We start from the raw sequence: 25,269 nt of genomic DNA, 5'->3' as shown, positions 1-25,269 counted from the left end.
GTGGGAAATACCGGTTAACATTTGCGGAGACATTCAGCGCGCATGCAGGTGTTCTTTATCGCTACGTTTGCACAGGTGCCGCAGCATTGTAGCGCCGTTAACAGAAGCGAACCGACGGCTATTCGGAGCCCTTAAAGTTTAATTCCCGCTTACGGTTAACTTTATTCCGAGAACAACAAAAGTAACAACAGGGAAGATATTATTACGGTTAATTTTTGTGGCCTTCCTTCAGAGGTGTTCACACGGTTTTAATTATGTCCAGAATTCTAAACCTCTCCAAGATGTAAGCAGTAACTTCGCGGAAGAATTCTTTCCGCTGTGTACGAGCGACATCGCTAAGCCTACACGGCGTCCCTCAGGGTCGCAATCTTGGCCCCCCACCTTTCGAAACCCAGCGAAGCTCTCTGGCGTGGTGCGCTCGCGCGGAAGGGTTTATCTCACGTCCGCCGACTAGAGACCGTCGAGCGGCTCCGGATCAACTAATCGTGAGCAGTGTATACCGTCTGGTACGCGCGCAGGTGTACGCAGCTGCCGGGCAAATATTTGCGCAGTTGTCGTAAAGAGAAGGCTCCCGCTTATTGCGCTACAGCGCTGTACGCACTCCCAGTTCTAGCGCGGCGCCGTGCTTATCCAGAGTCAGGTTGGGTTTAGGGTCCCCGATATTACCTTCGTCCAGGGTTCAGCGGTTCATTAGGGGGACAACGGTTGCTTTGGCCGCCGTTTGGCTAAGGAGCGGTGTAGGGAGCTCGAAGTGTCAGGAGAGCCCTATATATAGTGCCTGGCCGTTCACTTTTGGCAGGATCTTAAGGAATAAGCGCCCCAATTTAACAACTTAAGCAGCTTTTGCGACTGAACGAATCAATATGTGGTGGTAATAAATCCTGCCGAGAGCGGAATGCAAACACACCAGCAGAGTCCCGTTATTTTAAAGAAAAAATGTGTTTACTTTAACAGGTGGCGCCATTTTAAGAAGGACGCTTCTGTCCGTGAATCAAGTATGTGTGTGTGCAAGTTACGTCAAAAGCAAGTAGGACACTTTCGGCTGAGAATAGCGCTGCTTTGTGTACGGTTCGTGCTGGTGAGTGTATTCGGTGCTGGATGCTGATTTTTAACGAAACGCGGTCGTGAGGATAATTGTTTGTGAGTGGAATTTCCTCACTTGAATATTTGTTTCTTGGGCGTGTAAAACTTCGCTTCCTGTTAAGTGTTAAAATGGCGATAAAAACATTTGTGGGTGGAAGTGGCAGCGAAAGAAGTTGGCGCGGAATACATACCATTGTAGATCACTGGAATATGCAAGCCTAGACTTCCAACAAGCAAGACAATTGGCGTGGTGGTGTGATGATGATAGCGATCCTTTCCAGGTGTCCACGCATTCAAATGCATACGTGCGGACATACGCCGGAGATATATGCAGCACGAGAACGACTCGCCAATTAATATTATTGCCTCAATAACAAAATAACTGTCGCTCGCAGGAAATAGCTTTAAATGAAACTAAGCGAACTATAAAAGTCCGTAGAGGAGCGTCTGTTCTCTTTTTCTTTTTTTTTTTTTTTGCAAAGCGTGTCACGTAAATAGGCGAGACAATTGTCATGTAACCAGCTAATCAGTTACGTGGCATTTTTTCCTCGGCTACAACTGCGACAAATTGGGCTACAGTTGAAACGTGACAGCTAGGACGTTGTTTTTACTCGCGAAATGCCTCTTCCCTTCCTCTCGTTGTCAAGGGCAAAATATTGCACATGTCATTCGAACAGCCTCCCGGAAAGCACGCCAGCTATTTGATTCGCTCTCGTAGCGCGCACGGGCATCACGGACTTCGCTTTTCAGATTTCCTGGCAACATTTGGGGCTTTAAACGTGCTCCACAATTTAAAGAATTCAGCCAGCCCAGACAGAGGAAGAAGAGCAACGAAAAAACAAATGCGACTCCAGTGTTCGCAAGGACACAGCCTTCGTTCGCGCTATTTTCGCTTCGTAAACTGGCGTGCGAGACGTCGCGTGCCTTGTTCCTGGGGACGCAGACATGTTTTAGTCCCAGAAGGCTCGATAAGGGCGGCGAGTTGGCGCGACGCTACGCCGATCGACTCCGACGTACTCCAGGGTCAAACCGGCGTTTTCGCTTCATGTCGTTCGGAATTAATGGCGCTCGCGCTTCCCCGACGAGTGGAACCTTGCTGGCGGCAAGAACGCAATTATAGCGGTCGAACCGCTTTTACCAGACTTCGCACTCGAGCCCGTATGCGTCGAAAGCAAAGAGCATTGAAAGCTGCGACTCTTCATGCGCCGCGCGCGTTTGACTAGTGAATGCGAACGTATAGCGGGGTGGCGTTTTTCAATTTCACATTTTAAAGCGTGTAATGGTTTAAAATGAATGCGGGGCGTTAACAGGTGCTACCTGGTGGCCAACCGGGTTGGCTAACCTGGTCACTTTTCGTATTACTTTCGAGTGATCCATGGGTCACTAGTTGGCCACTAGTAGCTTGGGCGTCCCGAATCACTGATTAGTCGCGGCTGGTGGGCAACCAGCGACCCACGAAGTGTGAGTGAACCCAGCAACATCATGGTCCCATTCGGGTGACACCGGCAAACAGGCCAAAATTATCGCGTTTAGGAAGCCCGAGAAAGACTGTCGGCATTAAAATTGGACGCGCATCTGCTTGCCACGCTGAACATGTCGCTGAAAGGCGATAGTCTTCTGCGACCCCTGCCACGTGACGCCCTTAGCTCTCTCCCGCTCCAATCCGTCGAGCCCTTACCCTCCCCTGCATCTCTTTTCAGGACGGATGCAAATTAAAGTTGTCTCAATTAGAGTCAATTTTCCCTTGTCCGCACTTCTCGCGCGCCATTCTTTTAGGACATTTTGTTTATATTGTGCTTGGAACAGCTCAAAGCGACATTTTTTTTTTTGCTTTAGTGTTTGCTTTTATCTCACTGCTATTCAACAGCGTTCTTAAAGCATTTTTTTTACTTTAAATAGATTTAGTGACTGTGGCTAAATTTCTTTGTGCTGAATAATGTGGACATGAATGAGCCATATTTGGAACTGTCTTGCCTATATATAATTCGTGTGCAGGCGTACCTTCAACTGCTTTTTGGCCGGGCAGTTGAATCGAGTGACAGACAGACAGACAGACAGACAGACAGACAGACAGACGAACGGACGAACGGGGAGACAGACAGACAGACAGACAGACAGACAGACAGACAGACAGACAGGCAGGCAGACAGACAGACAGACAGGCAGACAGACAGACAGACAGACAGACAGACAGACGAACGGGGAGACAGACAGACAGACAGACAGACAGACAGACAGACAGACAGACAGACAGACAGACAGACAGACAGACAGACGAACGGACGGACAGACAGACGAACGGGGAGACAGACAGACAGACAGACAGACAGACAGACAGACGGGGAGACAGACAGACGGACAGACAGACAGACGGACGGACGGACAGACAGACGGACGGACGTACGGACGGACGGAAACCAAAGTTTTCGCGTTTACCTATTCCCAGAAAAACTATGGTCATTGAAAATAAAATTATTGCACCTCGTGCTCTGAAAACTTGATTGGGAGCGGAATCATGTGTGAGGGTGCTTCGTGAATCGCCGGATGTGGTGCCTGAACGTGCTGCTTCTCTCTTCGCAGGTTTTCGAGGACGCCCTTGACGTCTCCAGCCCGAGGTAAGTTGCTGGTGCATCTTCTTTTACTTTTATTCGGCTTCTTGGCTCAATGCCTCTTCAGTCTGCACATCTACGACTTATTCGCCACGCTGAACACTTTCTTCACTTTTTTACTCAGGCGTTGCCTTTACTCGGATGCTTCTCTCCCATTTCCCATAGTTACATCAACCATAATTCGGCACCCGCTCGCCTTTAAGGGTGCAGCAGCGAGCAATATTTATTACATAAAATAAGTAAAAACAATGCAGCTGGCGGAGAATGAATGATGAATTACCAGTGAATGAATCGATAACTAAGCTCGCTGGTAATGAATAAATTCCTGTTAGACAGCACTTATGTCGTCTACATTTCTTTCGGATCCTTGCGTTTCGCGCACGCAGTGACGAATGTGCTTCCTCATTCTCTTTGTCGCTCAATAAAAATGGACATCTACAGTTTATTAGCTGGTTTAACTTTTTACTCGTTCAGTCGTTCACTTTCTTTTTTTCGCGTCGTCCTAATACTCTTTCGAAACTTTCTATGCGTGGCTCTTCGTATTGACGGTTCATACTTTGCGAGAGAAGGGCGCGTGCGATACCGTATTTATTCGAATATAGGGCGAGGTTTTTTTTTTGTTTTCCAAAATCCGTAGTCTTAAAGTCATATCCCGCCTTATGTTTTAAGCTCAGAAATATACTTTTTTTTTTCTTTTTTGACTTTCCAAACTGCACCCTCGCCCCATAATCGTGACTGCCTTATAATCGAATAAATACGGTACTCTCTGGCGGGCGTTGTTGTGGATCGACGTTCCTACTCCTCCTCCTCCACGCGGGTCATACGCAGGATCGAGAATCGGCCGGCGGACAGCCTGAAGGTGGAGTTGGCGGCCGAGGAGGCGACCCGCGCCCTCGACCTGCTGCTCAGCAACCAGTTCGGGGAAGCCCTCAAGCGCATGAAGCCCAAGTAAGGCCTCCGCTGTATAAAGGACAACCTATTAACGGGCAAAACGGCGGACGCTTGGTCGTAGGCTGCAGAAGAAGGGGCACAATGCACTGATCGGGAGCGATACTGGAACTAACGGGAGGAGGGGGGCTGCTGCATCAATTTAACGCCTCTGCCAGGAAGAGCAATAGGCCCGCATGATCCCTCTCCTCACGATCTATTTGTGCCGCGCAACACAAATAAATAAGGCAAATGGAAACTTACGCGCTGCTGAAGTACAGTTATTTAAAGTGGGTGATCAACCAATTCGTAGAAGAAAAAATTCCGGGCTATCTCCACTAACGTGAAACCTGGGGAGAGGCGAAGCGTGCAGTGTATGAGTATTTTTGGCGCCTTGGCGTTTTTGCCAATGGAGATAAAACTGTTTGGGGGTGGAGGTATACAGCTTTGCTGTAAAAGTCTCGTGCCTTTGAAGCACGAAGCGTTCTAGCGCGAGTCGTAAACGAGTGCCCCGGTTTTTTTTAGTACGCGATACGTTCTAGCGCGAGGCGTAATCTAGCTTCCTGGCGTTTTAGTACCGTGGCTACATAAGACGACGGTTATGACGACGGCATTAGTCGCCGAAAGCCCGAGCCCCTAAAAAATTGCTGGCGATGTGCCTCCTTCGCCAGTCTGAATAGGTCGGTGCGATGGCTACCTGGAGCTGTGAATACTGATGCCACTGCGAAGCAACAAATTGTGACCAGCGAATGAAACTCACGATAGAATCGTTCTAGCGGTGTATGGGATTTTTTCAAGGTGTCTACTAGATGGGTAGCTTTGCCGCAAAGGATTTTCTATCGGCGGACACGAATGAATCATTCGGGTAGCGGTATACAGCTTCGCTGCAAAAAAAGATGGAGATATGATGCGTTGGTGAGGTCAGCTCACATGCATTTGTACTTTAGCTATGCCGGATCCACAACCATGGGCGTCGCCGGGAGTTTTTCTTGAGGGGGGCAAACCCCTTGCATACGTGGGGGACAGTGCTGGTGTGGCTTCGGGGGGGGGGGGGGGGGGGGGGGGGGGGTACAAGTTCCTCCTTTGTACCCCCACGCCGACGCCCATGCTACATACCCACCTGCCCCCACCGCTATAGCTGCCATCGCTATGTTTTAATGCGTAGCATTCTTTGCAGAGTACCCCCATAGCCAGGACCGTGTACCGCCCTGCATTTCCACAAAAAATGCCGATATCGTGGAAGTTTCACCTGTAATCGCTATAATGGCGCAAATAGAGGTAACTGGTCGCGCGATATTTTGAAAAACTAAAAACTAAAAAAAAATTAAAAAGAAATACGGAAAATGGTGAAACGTGTAACGCCCTGCATCTCCACAATAATGCAGATTTCGCGAAAGTTCCACCTGTAATGGTTATAATAGCGTAAATGGAGATAACTGGTGGAACGAAATTTTGAAAAAAAAAATAATAAATAGCAAAAATATAAAAAATCAGGAAAATGGCAAACCGTATACGACCTGCATTTCAACAATAAGGCAGATTTTGCGGAAGTTTCACCTATAATCTTTATATTAGCGTAAATTAGATAACTGGTACAAAGAAATTTTGAAACACTAAAATAAAAAAAAAACGAAAAATGGCTAACCGTGCAAAGCCCTGCATTTCCACAATAATGCAGACCTCCCGAACGGTCCAAATGTAGTCGTTATAACAGCGTAGATGGAGATAATTGGTGGAACGAAATTTTGAAAAACTTAAAAGATCAGAAAAATATTAAGAAAATACGGAAAATGGCAATCCGTATAACGCCCTGCATTTCCACAATAATACGGATTTCGGGAAAATTCCACCTGTAATCGTTGTAATAGCGTAAATGGAGATAATTGGTAGAACAGGATTTCAAAAAAAAAAGTTAGTCTGTAAAAACTCACACTCAAGAGAAAGAAAGAGAGAGAGAGAGAATAGTCTTTAATGATACTGGTGAGGTTAGCCTGGCCAAGGCTTGCTACACCAGATGTATGAAAAAATAAAATCAATGACCGTGATGAAGATGACGTGCTCATTAAGAGAGTCCCGTTTAAAGAGTCTGATCCAGTCCTGTGCTTCGCAGGAAAGACAATAGAGCTTTTGTCGCTCGAGATGCTCGTTTAGAGTTCCACCAAGGGCCTAGCACGTCACTTAGAGTTAGTCCTCTAGAAGGCGGATGACCCAAGGACACTAAAAGGGACGTTCTAGCTGCTCTATACCGCGTGCACTCACATGACAAGCGGCATAAGAATGCTACGCATTAGTACCGTATTTTCGCGCTTATAACCCGCACCAAAAAATGCGAAATTTTCAGCGGCAAATTCGGGGTGCGGATAATATGCGAGGTATTTTCCTTTAGTGCAGCTTCACGGCAGTGTGTGTCGTGCCGTGAAGCTCCTACGCGGTAACACTAGCTATGCCTTCCATGGCAGCGATTGCGCGAAACATACAAGGACAAGGAAGAAAAAACAGGGACGAACGCACTCTGACAACTGAATTTTATTAGTGAATATTGTGACTTTCACCTTCCAGTCAGCGTATTCTAGTTGCTAAATATACGCCTTTTCTGTCTGCATAGTGTGGGGTGCGTTGCTCAAGCAGTAGCTTTGGTACAGCCTTTCCCTGTATCAAATGCGCGGGCAATACGCGAGCATTTTTTTTTTCTTTTCCAGCGGGCTGAAAGTGGGGGTGCGGATTATATGCAGAGGCGGGTTATAAGCGCGAAAATTCGGTAGATAATTCTCTGAATTTCTGCAGAGTTTTTCGAGTGTGGCGATTAACCTGCAGCGTTGTCGTTTTCCCTCACGTTCTTCTCCTTTCACGCGCAGGGCCCACGAGAGCATGTACCATGCCTTGGGGCAGTCTACCATCATGTTCATGCAAGCCGTGCTTACCATAGACATGGTACGCTACACTCTCACATCACATTCTCTTCGTTCGGCAGCCGCCGCATAAGTTCCGGCGCGAAACTTTCGCTGAATGACGGGAGCGTCGATACAAGCAATCTCTTAAGTCTCGTAGACGCAATTGTAACGCTCAGTGGATTGTGAGTGGATCACCTTCTTGTCGTCGAAAGTATAGATTGAAAGGGGGTAAAAAAGAAGCCGAGGAAGAGCGCTATCTTGAGAAGGTTTCCTAATTACACCAGGACTACCCAGGCTGTTAATGCTAACCATCGCGTGGGTGGGCTGTAACACACGAATTCCCGTCTACACCTGTTTATAAAAAATATATAGGCAAGATTATCACAAACATTCTGCCATCATTACCTTTTTCATTACGTATATAAGCGTAAGACAAGAATATCACAAACATTTTTCAATCAGTACCTTTTTGAGATAATTAGAAGGATAAAAATGGGGTGGAGTGCATTCGGCAGGCATTCTCAGATAACGAATGGCAGCCTACCATTGTCCCTGAAGAAGAAAGCGTATGACAGTTGCAGGTGGTGATGACAGATGGTGATGACCTTTTTGAGTACGTAAAGCGTAAGAAGGCGAAAATTTATGCCAATAAAATGTCACCCCTGTGCTCAAGTTGAGCGCATCGGGCCTTCCTGTTTAACTAGTCGAGTGTGTGCTGCGCGGTCGCAACCTGACGTGACGTGGTGGCGACCGGGCAAGCAGTAAGAGATGCGCCGCGTTCGCAGAGCGACATAAAGGCTGCGCAGGAGGCCATTCGGCAGGGCGTCGACGTCTGCAACCGGATGCGCCGCAGGACGTCGGCCGTCGCTCGGATGCTGCTGCGGCCAGACTACAACACCTACACCATGGGTGAGGAAACCGAGAGGAATCCTAGGGTTGCCACCTGCCCGGTTTTGGACCGGCCCGACCGGTTTTTTAAACAGTGGGCCGGCTGCCGGTCCATACTTAAAAGCCGTTTTGGCCGGGTTTTTTTTTGGCCCTCGTGCCGTGATTATGTCCGTTTTGGCGTTTTATAAGCGTAAATTCAACAATGAAGACGATAAATATATGTCGACAAGCTGCGTAAAGACACGCGAGAGAAAAATACGCGGGCGAGCGCGCTGCCTGAGATGGAGGGGGACCTAAGGGAGGAACAAGCAACGAAATGCTGCCGCCGCGGTCAGCAATTGCGGTTACTTTTCAGTGCAGCACATGCAGAGCAATAACTAAGCTCTCAATTATTTTCAGTACAAACGTTATGTTACTTTCTCTCAAAAACACCGCGTCTTTTTTTTTTTTTCAAAGCAAATTAAACATTCTGTATACCCCCCCCCCCCCCCCCCCCCCCAGGGCCGTTTTTTCTTTTTCTTTTTTTTTACATGTGGCAACCCTAAGGAATCCGCGTGTTGCTGCTGCTGCTACTGCAGCGCACGTTGATCATTCAGCGCACCGGTCATCATTTCCCTCATGTTTTGCTCTTCGCAGAGGAGATTCACGCGGAACTGTGCTACGCCGAGTGCCTTCTGGAGAACGCCATACTGACCTTCGTCGAAGATCAGAGCCTGGTGACCTTTATTAAGGGTGGACTCAAGATCCGGTCTTGTTACCAGTCATACAAGTGAGCGAAGCGCTGTCCGCAGCTATACACAATACAATACCCATTCTTTGGCGTGTATTATTGCCCATAAGAATGCAGCACCGTGTCTACAGTACCGCTACCCAAACGTATTCAAAACTTGTGCGGTGAAAAGCTTCGTCGGCGTGATTCCCCTTCAGGTTTTCAAATTTACAGCCCAATGTCATCCGAACTCCCTTAGCGCTTGCTATGCTCCAGTGGTTCTTTCATCGTACCGTTGTTGGTGAATAGGGAAAAACAAACATGGAAAGGAGGTTTCTGAATCCCTCGTGTCATGAAGCCAACTTCTCAAGGCGCTCCTACTTGCTAAACGAGGCTTCGTCACATAAAGCCTCTTACTGCAGTGAAGCACGCTTGCGGTTACGCGGTGGTTCGGGTCGGTCGTTTGCAGCCGGTTTTCGTGCCACTCGGAAGAGTTTATGTGTGCTGACATAGTTGGTAGTAGCTGAGAAAGTGCACTCACATAGTGGAAAAATAATCTAAATAAGAAGATCAACCATTCAATCGAGCTAGATTAATTACCTCTGATTTTAATTAATACGACCTTCAGTGAACGGTAAAATTCCAAGCTTCCTCCTTTGGTCGTCCCTAAAATTGCTTACTTTCCACTTCTACCTTACCAAGCAAAATTAATTTTAAAGCGAAGCTTTAGCATCCTCACGGATGCCGTTGTACGCCAATACGCCCTGAAGGAAAGCCAACTTTCTCTGACGATGATGATGAATGATCGTGGGTGAAGTGAAAAAAAAAAAAAAAAACGCTTCCCGTGGCCGGAGTCGAACCTGGGTCCCTCGCGTTACGACGCCAGCGTCTATCCGCTTCGACATGGTCGAAGCGAACGCCAAGCGGCAGGTACCGGATTCGCGCCGTACACCCCAAGCCCAAACGTTAGGCCTACCGAGTGCACACCCCGGAGTTGCTCTGGGTATTCTAGAAAAGTGGTGCGTACCTCCACATACTCGCAATGCGGGATTGGCCAACCAAAGAATCCATCACGACAAAGCTTCGCGCTCAACCATCGTTGTCATTAGACGAAAGGGCGCATGGCTTTTTACCGTAGTCGCTGGTTTTATTGTGTCTCTTCCCGAGATTTATTATTTATTACGATTTACCGTTTACTACGATTTAGCGCTACCGTACACAAGTTAGTTCAAGGTGACATCGTTTTGTGAAGCCAACTTGCTGGGGCACTTCTACCTGAATGGTGCGGCTTCTCCACATAGTTGGGCTTGTTGCGGTGAAGCACGCTTGCAGTTGCGCATGCGGGCACCCTTTCACTGAAAGCCTAATTTTAAACGCGCTGAAATGTGCTCGGGCTGCTAGATGGTGTCTTAATTTAACACCGTTAACAAAGCAGCACTAAGGAACAAAACAAAAAAAAAGCTTAACGTTCTATTCTTTAAATCAGTACCAATCTCAGGTTGATCTACTGTGTTTCACTGATTGCCATGTAATATCCCTGAAATAATAAAACAGTGATACATAACGCTGTCTTGTCAAACGTTTAATTGTGATACATTAGAAGATGAATAATGACATAATGAAGCTGACTTGTCAAACATTTAAGAAAAAGCCTTCTCCAGGCGCAAATGCACGTGAAAAATCTTGGTCAATGTGAGAACAAAACAGTCGCAACATTATTTTGTAAATCAAGACATAAACTCGTGTGCCACAACGCCTCTCAGTTCCAAGTTATTTATCAGAAGAGAAACTTGGCCAACTGGCGGTATGCGTCGCCAGTTGGCCAAGTATGCGCCTGCGCCGCCTTTCCCAAAAAAGTAGACGCGCGATATTTCAAACTTGGATAATTCAAACGAACATCAAAATTTTAGTTGGCCCGCTATGTTTTCAATGTACTATTTTAAAGCCACTTAATTCAAACTGCTTCATTGCGTAAATTCGGTTAGTTCGTACTTTTTGCTTGTCCTTCCCGGAAAATATCTGCTGAATGTGCCGCTTCTAGCTGCACATTTTCATCTTTTCAGCACATTTCTAGGATCTGCAAGTTCTTGACCAGGGCAGAAAACTCTCGTAATAAACTCACTGCCCTTGCTGTCGTCGAAAACATTTTCGAACTGTCATGCAAAGAAAAGGCAGTCGTCCATTCGATTTTTTTTTTTTTTTTTCAGCAATTCGGTATAGTGTGGGAATATTGTATTATAAAATATATGTGAATGTTTCATTACAACACAAGGTTGTGAGCTGCCGCGAATGATATTTATGAGAACTTCTGATTATTCAAACTCCAGATAATTCAAACAAAGTCCTGGGGCCTTTTCAAGTTTGAATTATCGCGAGTCCAGTGTTTACATAATTTCTGTTTCGATGCCCACCCCACATCCGTGCCATTTCGAAAATAGAATCGTTCTTACGTGACTGTTTCAAAATTTAACAAGAAGTAAAACACTGTTATTGTCGAGATAAGCGTTTTCGAAGTGACCTCTTTTTCTTTTTTTGCCCGCAGAGAATGCATGCAGATGCTGGCAACAAGAAACTGGGAGAGTTCGAAGGAGAAGGAACACTTCGAGAGTGGTGTTCACCTGGGTGTTGGAGCTTTTAACTTGGTTAGTGGACCTCTGTCCTCTCTTTGTAACACTTGTGTGCCCAAGGCTAAGGCTACAGCTGTGTTTTTTTTCTGTCTTGTGGCTGTTTTCTCCAGCTGATCTCTCAACTCCCAACCCGGATCTTGAAGCTCTTGGAGTTCATAGGCTTCTCCGGTAACAAGGTGAGGATTACGCGTGCCACAACTAAAAAATGTGATGATTATAGCTGCTTTTAACAACATTGGCTGTTATAGGGAAGATGTTGCCTGTTTATCCTGTCCATGCCACTATAATATCATCGGTCATGTAAGCAACGGCGGGGCGAAAAGTATAATCGTTTATTACAATTATAGTAATAATTTATAGGAATTGAGCACGAGGACATGGATTTGATTCCCTGCCGCGGCGGCTGCTCTTCTGATGGAGGCGAAAAGCAAAAACGCTCGTGTGTACGAGATTTCAGTGCACGTTAAAGATTCCCAGGTGGTCATAGTAACAGCACTAACAACACGAGACAAAGAGAAGAGGGCACAAACACAGCGCTTCTCTTCTCTTTGTCTCGTGTTGTTAGCGCTGTTACTATTAATATGTACCAACTCGCCCAATCTTTCGTTTTAGATCCCCAGGTGGTCAAAATTAATCCGGAGCCCTCCACTACGGCGCGCCTCATCGCCTGCGTTGCATCGTCACGTTAAACCCTACAATCAATCAATTCATAGCAATAAGCCACCACCTCCACCAGCACCATCATCATCATCATCGTAATCACCATCATCATCAGTCAGTGACCCATGGAGACACATTGCTGATAATAATTTATAATAATTATGGTGATGATAATAAAGTTTTTCAGGCAAGTGGGTCATTTGCTGGCCACCCTCATGAGTGTTCAGTGACTACCGGAGCAGACCACCACATTCTCTGGTTCTGGTTAATTTGGCTGTTAGTGTGGTTCATCTGCCCTGGTAGGCACCCCACATTATGTTATGGCAGTGGCATAGACAGCAATGAACACAGAGTGAATGCTGACATCGAAAAACAAGCTAAAGCCCACGGCTGAATCACTTAAACAGATTCACGAAAACAGAAACTTATAGCAGCATCTGCCTTTATTTACATTTTGCGAGCCCACAGCACATTTCAAGAAGTACAAGCATTGACTCCACTGATGGATGGTGCGTCAACTGCTGTAACCAAATTAGATGGCACTGCTAATGCTAAAATACTGTATTACATTCAATCATGTGGTCAGCATTTTTTGTAATTTTGCTTTAAATAAAATGTAGAAAAGGCAGAATATATAAAATAAATCCCGGGCCATCTCCGTTGACGTGAAACCTGGTGAGAGGCGAAGCATGCAGCGTATAAGTGTATTCTTGGCGCTCTGGCGTTTTTGCCGACGGAGATAAAACCGGTGGGGGGCAGAGGTATACAGCTTCGCTGTAAAAGTTTGGAGTCTTTGAAGCACGAAGCTCTCTAGCGCTAGGCGTAAACGAGTTTCCCGGTGTTTTAGTACCGTGACTACATGAGACGATGATTATGATGACGACGACAGGGGACACCAACAACCCCAGCCCCTAACAGGCTTCGACCCTAAAATAACTTGTATAAAGGTATGCACCTGGCATTATGAATCAACAAAGTCACCAATGCTTTCAGAATTTAAGCATTCATTAGATGTCCCCAGGCCATAATACATCAGAAATAGGCTCTTACTAGCAGCTTACAGATGATGAACAGAGACGCGGCTCGTTGCAGGTGTTGGGACTGCGAGAACTCGAAGAAGGCTGCATGATGCAAGACTACCTCCGTGGGCCTCTGTGCAGTATTGTGCTTGTGGCATATCATACATTCGTTCTCTACATCCTGGGTAAGCTGGCCATTGTTGCCTCACTTTTATACCTTGCGAAATTTGAAACTACGGCACAGAAGAAATTTAGTTTGGCCATTGGATTTGATTCCAATGCTTCCCAAATTGCCTTTTTATGTAGCAATGTTTCAGTAAGGCTATGCTCGCTATTTTTTGTTTAATTATTCAATTTTTTCACACACCGTTTGTCTACTATGATCGAAGATTGTATATACCCTGATGTTATTGGCATGATGTGTGTGTGTGTGCGGTGATGATGGAGCATTTTCCATTTGACTATATGAGGACTTTTTAATTATGATTTCTTCGTGTCACCGTGGTAATGCCTCTGCCAATACCCATGATTAGAAATAATGTTGTAATGAAACAAAATCTTGTTGCAAGTTAATCCTCAGCATCATAAAATGAAGTGTTTTTTATTCAGTCTATGCAACATGACATAAGCAAAGCCTTCTATATAAATATAACTGATATTTCGCAGCTAAATCAGTATGATGTTTTTTCAAGTTAGGCAACATTTGAAATGTGCAGTTATAATGATGATCTGACCCACAGGTCATAGCTAAGAATTGAAGGGGAGACGCTGGTCGTAAAATGAACTTTTTTATTAACCTGTACATGATAATGAAAGTCACTGTGCATATGTGCTTTGTCTCCCCCATTATTTTTCGCCTCTTCCTACTCGCAAAGTTAGCTTCCTACCGACATATTTCAAGCCAAATCTGCAATGCACGCATAAAGTTTCTGTTCATCTCTACCGAATTTTTCAAGCAGCCAGTAAGAAGTTATAGGCTAGTTTCTTTTACGTGATTTGTTTTTGTTTTTTCAAATTTTGGTTTAAACTTAATGATGATTGATGTCTGCGAGCCATTCCTAATGATTGATCTCTGTGAGTCATTCCTAAAACCCAAATAATAAATGTTTTCTAACAAATTTCTTCTTCTTCTTCAAAAAAAAAAAAAACACCGCGTATGTTCCACACTTCTGGTATTAAAGAACTTTCAGATCCAAGCGCAAGATTTTTTTTATGCCTCCAAAGCTTTCTTTGTTTCTGTCTGCGTTCCTTGACAGGGCTTGGTGACGGAGATCTGGAACTCTCAGAGAGGCTAGTGAAGGGGCTTCTAAGCAAATATCCAAAGGCAAGTTGAGCCAAACCCATCAAATCCTTTGCAACAAATGGTCTCCTCGATTCGGCTACACTTTCTGCACTAGTTCACAAAAGTGCCGTGCAAGTGCAGCGCCAGTTCTTTCGCACGCTACACCTTGCACGAGACGAGAACTCGCACAGGGGTTAGTGCAGAAGTGTAGAAGAACTGGTGCAGCACGGCGTCAAATCGAGGGCCGAAGTGCAGGTGGCGCAAGCTGCACTGGTAAATCGAGTGCGCGAGTGCTGCACCGCCTGAACTGGTGCAGAAAGTGTAGCCAAATCGAGGAGACCAAAAATTTTACCCGTCCACTAAAAAAAAATGTTCAGTTTGTAATTTTTGCTTTCGTAGGGTGTTACAATTTTACTGACTTTTTTTTATCGTGGTTCTTTTCCCAGGGTGTCCTCAGCTTGTTTTTCAATGCAAGGATGCACCAGGTCAAAGGCCAGATAGAAAACGTGAGTGCTCCTACACTAATTCACACAATTATATTTCATCTGGATATTTTAAGTAGGCACATGTTTATCTTTTGAAAATAAAAGAAGTGCTGCCTTTACCTACGCTACTCAAATGCCTCCGCATTCTTGTTTTCATTTTGTGCCTCTGTGATGGAGGCGGAAAGTGAGAACGCCCGTGTGTCCGAGATTTCGGCGCACATTAAAGACTCCCAGGTGGTCAAAATAATCCGGAGCCCTCCACCACGGCGCACCTCTTCGCCTGCGTTGCGTCGGCGCGTTAAATTATACAATAAATCAATCAATCAAAAGCAGATCTGTGAGTGAAATATTCCAGCTCCTCATGATGCTCGCGAAACGAATGCACCTTCTTTCCTTATCAATTTATTTATATCTTGGGCTGCTTTTATGCATTCATTACAAGAAGTAAGCACCTCTCCTCACATATTTTGCCTGACAACATCAACGTCGCAAACAATCACAATCAAGAAATAAGCAATCACAAAATCAATGAATGGTTGTGTTTGTTAACAGGAAATACTGGCTTTGTATGATTCTTCTCCTCACAGGCAATAAACCAGTATTACGAGGCGATTGAGGCACAGAACGAATGGGTTCCCTTCCATTATATTTGCTACTGGGAACTGCTGTGGTGCCACTGGTAAGGGCTGCATTTCCTTAGTCGCCTAAACTCCTTCTTTGATGCATTTAGTTAGATCATTAAAATAACCAAGAAAAGTAGCGGTCCAAGAACTTTACCCTGCAGTACGCCAGAATTCACAGGAAGACATTGTGAACGAGAACCATTGATGTCGACAAATTATTGCAATGCCTTCTTTCCAATACTTCAGTAAGCTCACATTAAAGCTTGGTACACCTCACAGGGATTTTTATACTGTAATCTGTGTGCTGCATTGCTTTTGTGATTTATAATGTCATAATGCTGAAGTTTGTAGTAAAGTGGTCAACTTTAGAGCCAGCGCGATGGTGGCTTGCCTTTTATGCAGACAATATTGCCTCAAATAATTTAACTAGAAAGCAGGCATAGCAAATGTTTCTTGTGTTGTTGTACAATGCGTCGTCTCATAAAATAACACACTCACATCACAGGATGTATTTTACTTCTTCAGTACCCCAAGAGGCTGGTTTGGAATTTGCTATTTTTGGGAAAATGGGTGTCACTTCAAGGAGTAAAGTAAAACTACAGCATTTATTGGGCATATAAAGGTACTAGCGAAGTGCAGCTAAGTCAGGCCCATTCAATGAAGAAGCAATCATGCACTTTCAATAATTCCCTGTGCCCAAGGCAGTATGCGTCAGTGCAACATGTACCTGCACTCACGCTGTAGTGCCTAGAATTCTAGGCACTATACTCACACCTAACCATTTGCGAATTAACGACTGCCGCCTTGATCCCTCTCTCTGAATGAATCTGGTGAACAGCTTTAGGTGCGACTGGGACCGGGCCATCGACACGGCCGACATCTTGCGCAAGGGCTGCCGCTGGTCGAAGGCGACGTACGTGTACATCCAGGCCTCCTGCCTCTACGCAAAGTACCGGGAGGGACAGACCGAGCTCATGGAGGAGATTGCTAACCTCCTCAGGTGGGAATTCCTAATAAGTGCGACTCTGTTTATACTTGTAGATATTGTTACGTCCGGGAGGTGGCGAATGGTGTCGGCCAAGTCAGACGGTGGGCAGTCGTCAACACTGGCGACGGTAGTCACGTTAGCTAAGCGACCAAATTTTGGCGTAATGCGACACAGCTTCAATGCCTCGAATGTGCGGCATTGCTGAATGACGTCCGCTGCTGACTCCAGTTTCTCTCTTCCGATCAGAAAATGATAGACGTCTTCTGCGATTCCTTTCAAGAGGTGGCCTACCTTGTCTTCCTCCAACATTTGCGGGTTGACAACTCGGCAGAGCTTCAATATTTCCTCGATGTAGGTGGTACACGTCTCTCCAGGAATTTGTGCCCACTGAAGCAGAGTCTGTTCGGCCCTTTTCTTTTTTGCGGCGGGATCGCCGAAGCGTCCGGTGATTTCTTCGACGAAGCGGTCCCAAGTTGTGAACTTGCTTTCGTTGTTTTCGAACCAAGTAAGCGCTGTTTCATCCAGGGAAAACACGACGTTAGCGAGCTGAGCAGGTGTATCCCAGCGATTGTATCGGCTCACCCGCCTGTAATGGGTGAGCCATTCCTCAACGTCTTCCTCAGCGTACCCACAGAATTTTCGTGGTTCTCGTGGCGGATACCAGCTGGCCATTGGCGGAGAGTTGGGAAGACGGCTGTCCGCAGCCGGTGGCATGGTATCTGGCGCTAGTGGTAGGCCCGCAACGCGTCGGCTTCGGCGCAAGTCTGGCAGTTCCGTCGTCGCTACGTACCCCGCACCTCCACCAAACTGTTACGTCCGGGAGGGATTTATTACGGCAAGAGCGCAGGCTCCGAAGGCAGGGAAAAGTCAAGCACCGTTGAGCACGACGCGAGCAGCGGTCCGGCTTCTTCTTCCTCTAGTCCAGAGAGCCCAGCTCCCGCATCCTCTTTCTCCTCTTCAGCTGATCCAATCCACTTGGCCAAGCCAATGTTGCAGAATTGGTTTACCGTTACAATATAATGGCCATCTTCAAGGCTGGCGTAATTCCAAAACCAGCCCTGCCGGTATTATGGTGGCAGTACCGTTGGAGCTGTGCTCACAATGATGCTTTTCATTTCCGAATTAAACATAGATTCATTGTGCAAGGCTGAAGGCACCACAAGTTTTTTGTAATGTTGTGGCTACAGCAGGATGCTAACAAGATAGGTAGACATTTAGTCTACGGAAGCAATTGAGACTAACACCGAAATTACAGTTATATATAATTTGACTCTTTACTTATTCTCCTAAAAGAAAAAAAAAAACATTCATTCATACTATTGCAGCTGGCATAAAGTTAAATAAGAGTTACATCGAGATTTTTTGAAGCAGATACTAATTTTGCTAGATCATTTAGAACTGCAATACATATGATATGCATAAGAAATACATATAGTTTAGCACTGAAACCGCCCTGTAGAGCGAAATTGCAGACGAATCAGTGTTTTATTTCATTTGCCATTCATCTTTGCTCTCTAAGGTGCAAGCTGTATTCAACCTGCATGTACAAAGCGGCTGCGTTTTACAAAAACGATGACCATATTAGTTGTGCTTGAAAACACAGCTACCTCTGGCTCCCTTCCCTCTCTCCTGGGAAAAGTTTTGCCGTGAAATTGCGAATGCCTGGGCTGACAGCACGGGCGTGTGTATTTCCATTTCCCAGGCAAGTTCCTGGGCTGAAGCAGAAGATTGCCGGCAAGTCAATCCCCATTGAGAAGTTTGTGGTCAAGAAGTCTCAAAAGTTCTTTGACAACGGCCAGCGACTCACCTTGCCCGTTGTAGTAAGTTTCCAGCACTTCGTTTTTAAAGATGATAGTCCTTCTTGGGCTACTTAATTGCAGAAATTTTGGTCTGTCTGTCTGTCTGCCTGTGACTCGATTCAGCCACCCGGCCAAAGTGAAACAAAATCTGTGCAATAGTCTTATATACCCACAATGAAATCTAAATGTCCTAGTCCGGTGGCAATCTTCGTACTTGTCAACATTGTTGAACAGGAACAAGACATCATTACGCAAATATAAGGCAGAAAATCAATACATGAGTGACATTTGCAGTGTTCCTTTATTAAAAAATTCACGGATGCTTGGTTTTTGTGATAGCAAATGAAATACTACATTAACTACAAAACCCTCGCCTGCTGTTGCCCGCGCTACCTGGCAGCATTTAAAAAATGAAACGGCACCAGCAACGAAAGGTTGCACTAGATAGGTTCCATGTTCTGCTTGGAACGCTCGTGAAATAGGGCAACGCGGTTCTATAAACGTTGAAGTAGAGCACCTCGATTCACGTGCGTCTCCGCCGTACGGCAGCTCTGGCATCGAGGCACCCGACTTGGAGCAGTGGAACGCGGTAAATTTAAATTGACTTGAGCAAACCTCGAGCGTGTTATCTTGGGAGGAACGAGACAGGAGAGGAACAGCACGAGAGGTGAGCAGGAAAGAGAAGGGAGAGGTTTACTTGGCAGGGGCGCCAGCCGACTATCGTATTTCGTCGACATTTGCAGCGAAAGGAGCAGACACGTGGCCATTTTTCTTCTTTTTTTTTAATGCCAACACGTTATGTTATGGTTTATGTTGTGGTGAATGGCTTCTGACCTGTTTCATTTACGTACTTGAGCTTTTCTAAACCCCACTGGTGGGTTCATTGTGGTAACTTGTCTCATATGTCTTGCAAATGGCTGGGCACTTGGAAACAAAATAGAAGGCTTCCAAGTTGAGATTTAAGTGGACCAATTATTGGGCGATGAGTGTTTGGCATCAAGGTTTAGATCAAGGTTTGGGCTGAAATTTTTCAAAGCTGAGACTGGGCTGCGCAGAAATAATTTACACCACCCAGGATTCGTATTCTTTGCATTTCACTTCTGTTGTAAATGCTAAAAATGGCTAAGAATTGAATTTAGGGCCAAGTGACCTGCAGTGGATTAATTCCACCTTCATTTCAGACCGTATGACGGATGTAAGCGACACAAAGGGCTTCATAATTGATCATTGAACATCATACATCAAGCGTTGATGGGGGTGTATCTGGACAGTTGAGAATTGGACCTCTGCCCTCTAATTCATTCATTGGGAATTGCCTTCCAGGAGATCATGTACATGTGGAACAGCTTCCCCATGATTGGACGCAACGAGAAGCTCCTGTTGCAGATCTTGGGACTGGTGGAGAATTCGCTGCCCTTGGTATCCCGAGAGAAAGGTGGACACGATGGAGTTATGGCCTTGAAGTTGTTGAAACCTGTTGTTGTTTACAACACATTGTGTATAGTTGCAGCAAGGAAAGAGCAGGAAATTTGCAAAACAGAAAGGAAAACAACACAGATGGAGAAGAAGTGTACATTTGAGAAATGGTGGGGTGCGCAGTGACTGAAATGACAGAGGCAATTTCACTCAGCACTTCGCTAGTCTTTCAATGTAGATGTGTTAGAAGCTACGAACAGGATGCCTATAAAATCAATCGATCAATCAATCAATCAATCAATCAATCAATCAATCAATCAATCAACCAGTCAGTCATTCAATCAGTCAATTCAGTCAGTAAGTCAGTTGGTCAGTCAGTCAATTCAATCAATTCAATTCAGTTCAACCAATTCAATTCAAATCAATCAATCAATCAATCAATTCAATCCACCAATGCAGCTTAAACCAAAGAAGTGCCACTTATGCAGCTTTTGCTGCCAAACAGCGACTTAGCACTGCAAGTCTATTACTATGGTACAGTAGGTGAAAGAGATAGAGGTACAGAGGTACAGAATTTGATGTTTCAGTCAGAGAACAGCCAAGTTCAGGTAGCATGCACCTCAATGTCATGACTCTGTCTTGCACTGTTCCTCTCTTAGTTCACGCTCCCACGATCTAAGCTCTCAACCAAACTCTCCATTGTTTCTCTCTCTCGGTGCAATCGCTATCCCTGGCCAGAGGTGGACGAGCGATACGTGGACGACTACTGCCTGGCCATGCTGCTGAAGGGCGTCTGCATGCGCTACATGGGCCACCCACTGCAGTCCGAGGAGTGCTTCCTCGAGGTGTTCAAATTGTAGGTGCTCCCCACACACTTTCGAGAAGTGGAACTCATATGCTAACACTTGGATCCCCTTTTCTTTTTGTTTTGGGAAAACAATGCAAAACAACAGAGGAAATGCTTTCTATATCTGCAAGGGCTACATACCTAAAGATGTTTCAGGCCATCTTACTTGAACAAGCCGGACAATGCCTTGTTAGATACTCCATTTTTGACAATGGTATGATTAGCTAGACTAAACCTGTGGTTGTTTTGGCACTTATAGAAAGGCAGCCCTGTCTAACCTGTGGTAATTTACTTTGCCCACCTTATCACAAAGCATAGAGCGTTATGTTTTATTTTATCAAAGCAGCCTGAAATTTACACCGATACCCTGTGTGCTTTATCAGCAGCTAATCTCAGTGCAACACCCGAATATCGACAAGATATATGATAATGCTCAACAGCCCCTGGATAACACGTTCCGCCTCAAAGCTCCTTTGTCAGATGTACCTCTTATCTTCTCCCATTCTTCCCTCCGTAATCCTGCCCATGGCTATTGCTATTAAGGAGGCGCCTTTCCACCAAACCGACAAGCCGACAACGACGACAAGGTTTTCATTCGTGTGATGAACTGTCATCACAGAGATGGCGTGCATCGTGACGTACATACATCACGAACTGTGGTCATTGTCACTATTTTTGTGTGAATATTGATAATGAGGATACTGTACTTTCGCGCATGTAACCCGCCCCTGCATATAATCCACACCCCCACTTTCAGCCCGCCGAAAAAAAAAAAAAAAAAACATCCTCACGTATTGCCTGCACATTTGATACAGGAAAGGCTGCACCAAAGCTACTGCTCAAGCAACACATCACATACTATGTAGACGGAAAAAGCGTATATTTAGCAAGTAGAATACACTGACTGCAAGGCGAAAGTCACAGTTCACTAATAAAATTCGGTTGTTGGAGTGCGCTCGTCCTTGTTTTTTTCTTTTTTGTCTTTGTATATTTTGCGCAATCGCTGCCATGGAAGGCTTAGTCAGTGTTACCGCGTAGGAGCTTCACGGCACAACGCGCACTGCTGTGAAGGTGCACTAAAGGAAATAACCCCGCATATTATTTGCACCCCTACTTTGCAGCTGAAATTTTTGCATTTTTGGTGCGGGTAATATGTGCAAAAATATGGTAGGTCATAATGTTCGAACAAATGTTTCTTTGGAGCCACAAGTTTTGCGTGGGAAATGAACCGTCGCGATGCCCTACACCGATCCTGCCTCCTCCTGCTGTTCATGACTTGCAGCCAAGAGCAGATCCTGGAGGACACATACCTGCTGCCATTCGCCGCTGCCGAGCTTGGCTTCCTGTTCATGCAGCAGAAGCAGTACACCAAGGCCAAGGAGTGGCTCGACCAGGCCAGGTCAGTGTCTGCCATAGCAAGAAACTCACATACTCAGATTCTTCAAGGTGCAGGCACGAACAGCGGAAAAAGAAACCAAGCAGTAGATCACTGTTATCAGGCTACGCTGATGGTGTAAGATTAACGAAACACAGAGGGGGAAGTCGGAGACATCAAAGTGGGAGAAGAATTTATACAAGGATGCGGAGCCAGTTATTCACCCTGAAAGCTCTTTTCTTACAACAAATTTCCCCCTGCTTTCTTGTGTTCTTGCAATTAGTACACTGTGATTGCAAACGATGCCATGTTTAGGCGATCATCATCATCATCATCATCATCATCATCAGCCTATATACGCCCTCTGCATGGCAAAGGCCTCTCCCATAGATCTCCAATTACCCCGGTCCTGTGCTAACTACGACCAATTTGTCCCCGCAAGCTTCTTGATCTCATCTGTAACCTAACTTTCTGCCGCCCCCTGCCACGCTTTCCTTTTCTAGGGATTCATTCTGTTACCCTTAATGACCAACGGTTATCTTGCCTTCGCATTACATGCCCTGCCCACACCCACTTTTTCTTAATTTCTACTATGTCCTTAACACAATATAATGATTGATCAAACAGTGTGTCGCTCCCCCTATCCCCATTATACCCCTACAAGAACTGTGACCTTAACAAACTAAAACTGACTTTACTGACACCCGCGCAGGAACAACTACCGCGACTACCTGCTGGAGTCTCTGGTCCACTTCCGGATCCACTCGGCGCTCAAGTCGCTTCGCTCCGGCGGACACCTGTCGCCTCGGTCCAACCCGACGACTCCATCGCCGACAAACTCGCCGTTCCCGTCGCCACTGAACACTCCGACGCACGGCGTCATGGTCAACGGCTTCCCCTACCTGAGCACCAGCCCAGGAATCACCAAGAAAGTGATGCACCCGCCCATTCCAAACGCCAGCGAGGAAGGCATCGTGGGCGCCGACTGAGCCAGCCACCATTCCAGAAACTCGGCTTGTTCTTGGCTCGGCTTGGCTCTGTCCTCGTCTTCAGCTTGACGGGCTTGTGCAAGAAAGAGACTGGATTGAGGTCCAAGCCCCGGAAAGGAGCACGGAGAGTGTGCTGGCTAACATGTAGTGGCGCCGAATGCACAGTCACTACTACGTCATTCCAGCACTGTGATCAGAGTGGAGACACTCGTTTATTTTTTTTCTTCTCTCATTTTTCACGTGTTATTCGCTTTTTGACGCCTGTGTGAGCAGGAGGACTGCTTTGCAGGGAAGCCAGCTTTGAGTTTGCTTTTTAAAGGCGGTGTCACTCAACCTGACTTAAGTTTATCTCACGAGTGACCAGGTCTGAACGGCATAGATTCTCCGCTGCCCTCAACAGAGAAAAAGATAAAGCCCTGGAGTGTTTGTGTAAAATGCTCATTTTTCTTCGGGAAAGCCCCCCTTTTTTTTTTGTGTTGCTAAAACTGAGATTTGTGTGTGTGTATTGGAGCGTAATGTCTTTTGGCACCCTCAAGCATGTACAGTCTGTCAAAATTTTCTAGGCCATGACAAAAGAGCACAGGCTACAAAAAAGTACAAGCTTACGCCTCGAGCGAAGCTGAAACGTTTTATGCCGGAAAGCTAGAGAAAACACCTTTCTTTATTCCTTGATTTCTTTGTGGTCTGGAAGGCTTAGGTTTGGCCTAGGAAATTTTGACAAATACTGTACCTATGTGAAGCACTGCAGTTGACAATTGCACCATTTGAGTTGTGTATGGAGCAGCAAAAATTTGAGAGGAAACAAGCAGGCTGCTTCGGTAGCATACGAACAACTGTATCTATCCACAGCTGCTGGCAAGAACTGCAAGGTTACATGTGTGATCGGGTAACCATAATCTACTTCATAGTTCATCACAAAGAGCCATTTATAAGTTGGCATTGGCCGAACGCAAACGCCTTGTCTCACACCTATTCGTCAAGGGCTATCACTAGATGTCGCCAGGAATATGGAGGAGCTATGGTGTTCCTTTTCATTAACTTTGCGGCTGTGCATTCATTCAGGTGAAAGTTCTAAGCAAAACAAGAAATCTTGCAAGGCTTTGCTCCTGCAAGCAAGCGCTTCACATCAGCGCTGACTTTACGCAGATGAAGCACTTCTTCGCTCCAAGATCTGTCTTTTCAGTTTCGTACAAATAAGTCACATTTGATGAAATTTCAGCAATTTCTTTCAACCACGCGTTACTTCTCAAAATAAATCACTGCACTCTTTCTTGACAGCACTGGAGATTTAGACAAGCTGCTTTAATCAGATTACTTTGTGGGTTTTTTTTTTTCTGGTTTGATGCTTGCGATTAGACCTACAAAAATGGTGATAAACGAGCATTAGAAGTAGCTGCTTCAGGTGACTGCCTTGCTGTGTGGTCATTCACACTATAAGTAGAATGGTAGCCACAGTCGCATTTCAATTTTGTGTTAGATTTCCGACGAGCAAATTTTCTGCCATGCTATCTTAAGTGTAGATTCAAGTGTCCTGTGTTGGCAAAGTTTTCAGTAAGCACCCAAGAAAACTGCTGGAGTAAGGAGTCAAGGTATGGTCTTAAGTAGGCATCTCATACGGCAATGGATCAAGACATCTCAGTTTGCTAGTTTTAACCTAGCACTGCTTTTTTGGGGGTTGGGGAAGGCATGCGATCAGACATACTGCTCACTCTGGCAGCAGTGTGTGCTAGGCAAAGTCATTCCACACAAGACGTGTAACCTGTTTTTTTTTCTTTCACATTGTGTTATCCATGTTTGTACAAAAAAAATAAAGAAAAAGCCATGTTTAGCTCAGTTTGGAGAACACCGCCCATTCTGTGCAGGCAATCGCGAAGTGTTTCGTTTTCCTCCTCGACTCTTGTATATTTTTGTGATACATTCCCTTCTATATAGATGAGAATTACTGCAAGAAAAAAAAGTATATATATACATATGTGTGTAGTTCGAGTTTGTCGGCCAGTCTTACAAGCATGCTTATATCTCTAGCCAATAAAACCAGGACTCTACAAGCTG

The 25,269-nt window shown here is 45.6% G+C and overlaps 1 protein-coding gene across 1 annotated transcript in view; it reads left to right on the top strand.

Moving 5' to 3' along the window:
- Window positions 1-25,265, top strand: part of LOC144163268 (tetratricopeptide repeat protein 39B-like) — a 76,648-nt gene extending 51,383 nt beyond the window's left edge. Inside the window, exons 2-18 of the mRNA XM_077694148.1 lie at window positions 3,664-3,698; window positions 4,521-4,640; window positions 7,475-7,550; window positions 8,296-8,419; window positions 9,035-9,167; window positions 11,650-11,749; window positions 11,845-11,910; window positions 13,487-13,598; window positions 14,670-14,737; window positions 15,142-15,201; window positions 15,768-15,859; window positions 16,642-16,803; window positions 18,494-18,611; window positions 19,914-20,025; window positions 20,745-20,862; window positions 22,136-22,252; window positions 22,941-25,265. Coding sequence (XP_077550274.1) covers window positions 3,664-3,698; window positions 4,521-4,640; window positions 7,475-7,550; window positions 8,296-8,419; window positions 9,035-9,167; window positions 11,650-11,749; window positions 11,845-11,910; window positions 13,487-13,598; window positions 14,670-14,737; window positions 15,142-15,201; window positions 15,768-15,859; window positions 16,642-16,803; window positions 18,494-18,611; window positions 19,914-20,025; window positions 20,745-20,862; window positions 22,136-22,252; window positions 22,941-23,217 — 1,890 coding nt within the window. The 3' untranslated portion in view covers window positions 23,218-25,265. The remainder of the gene's footprint in view (window positions 1-3,663; window positions 3,699-4,520; window positions 4,641-7,474; window positions 7,551-8,295; window positions 8,420-9,034; window positions 9,168-11,649; window positions 11,750-11,844; window positions 11,911-13,486; window positions 13,599-14,669; window positions 14,738-15,141; window positions 15,202-15,767; window positions 15,860-16,641; window positions 16,804-18,493; window positions 18,612-19,913; window positions 20,026-20,744; window positions 20,863-22,135; window positions 22,253-22,940) is intronic.
- The last annotated feature ends 4 nt before the right edge of the window (window positions 25,266-25,269 follow it).

The sequence above is a fragment of the Haemaphysalis longicornis genome, unplaced genomic scaffold (genome assembly GCF_048455015.1).
Source record: "Haemaphysalis longicornis isolate Haplotype H1 unplaced genomic scaffold, Haemaphysalis longicornis Haplotype H1 scaffold_12, whole genome shotgun sequence".
In the NCBI taxonomy this organism is placed as follows: Eukaryota; Metazoa; Arthropoda; class Arachnida; order Ixodida; family Ixodidae; genus Haemaphysalis; species Haemaphysalis longicornis.
The sequence above is the reverse complement of the archived record's forward strand: the minus strand, read 5'-3'. Positions and strand labels throughout refer to the sequence as shown.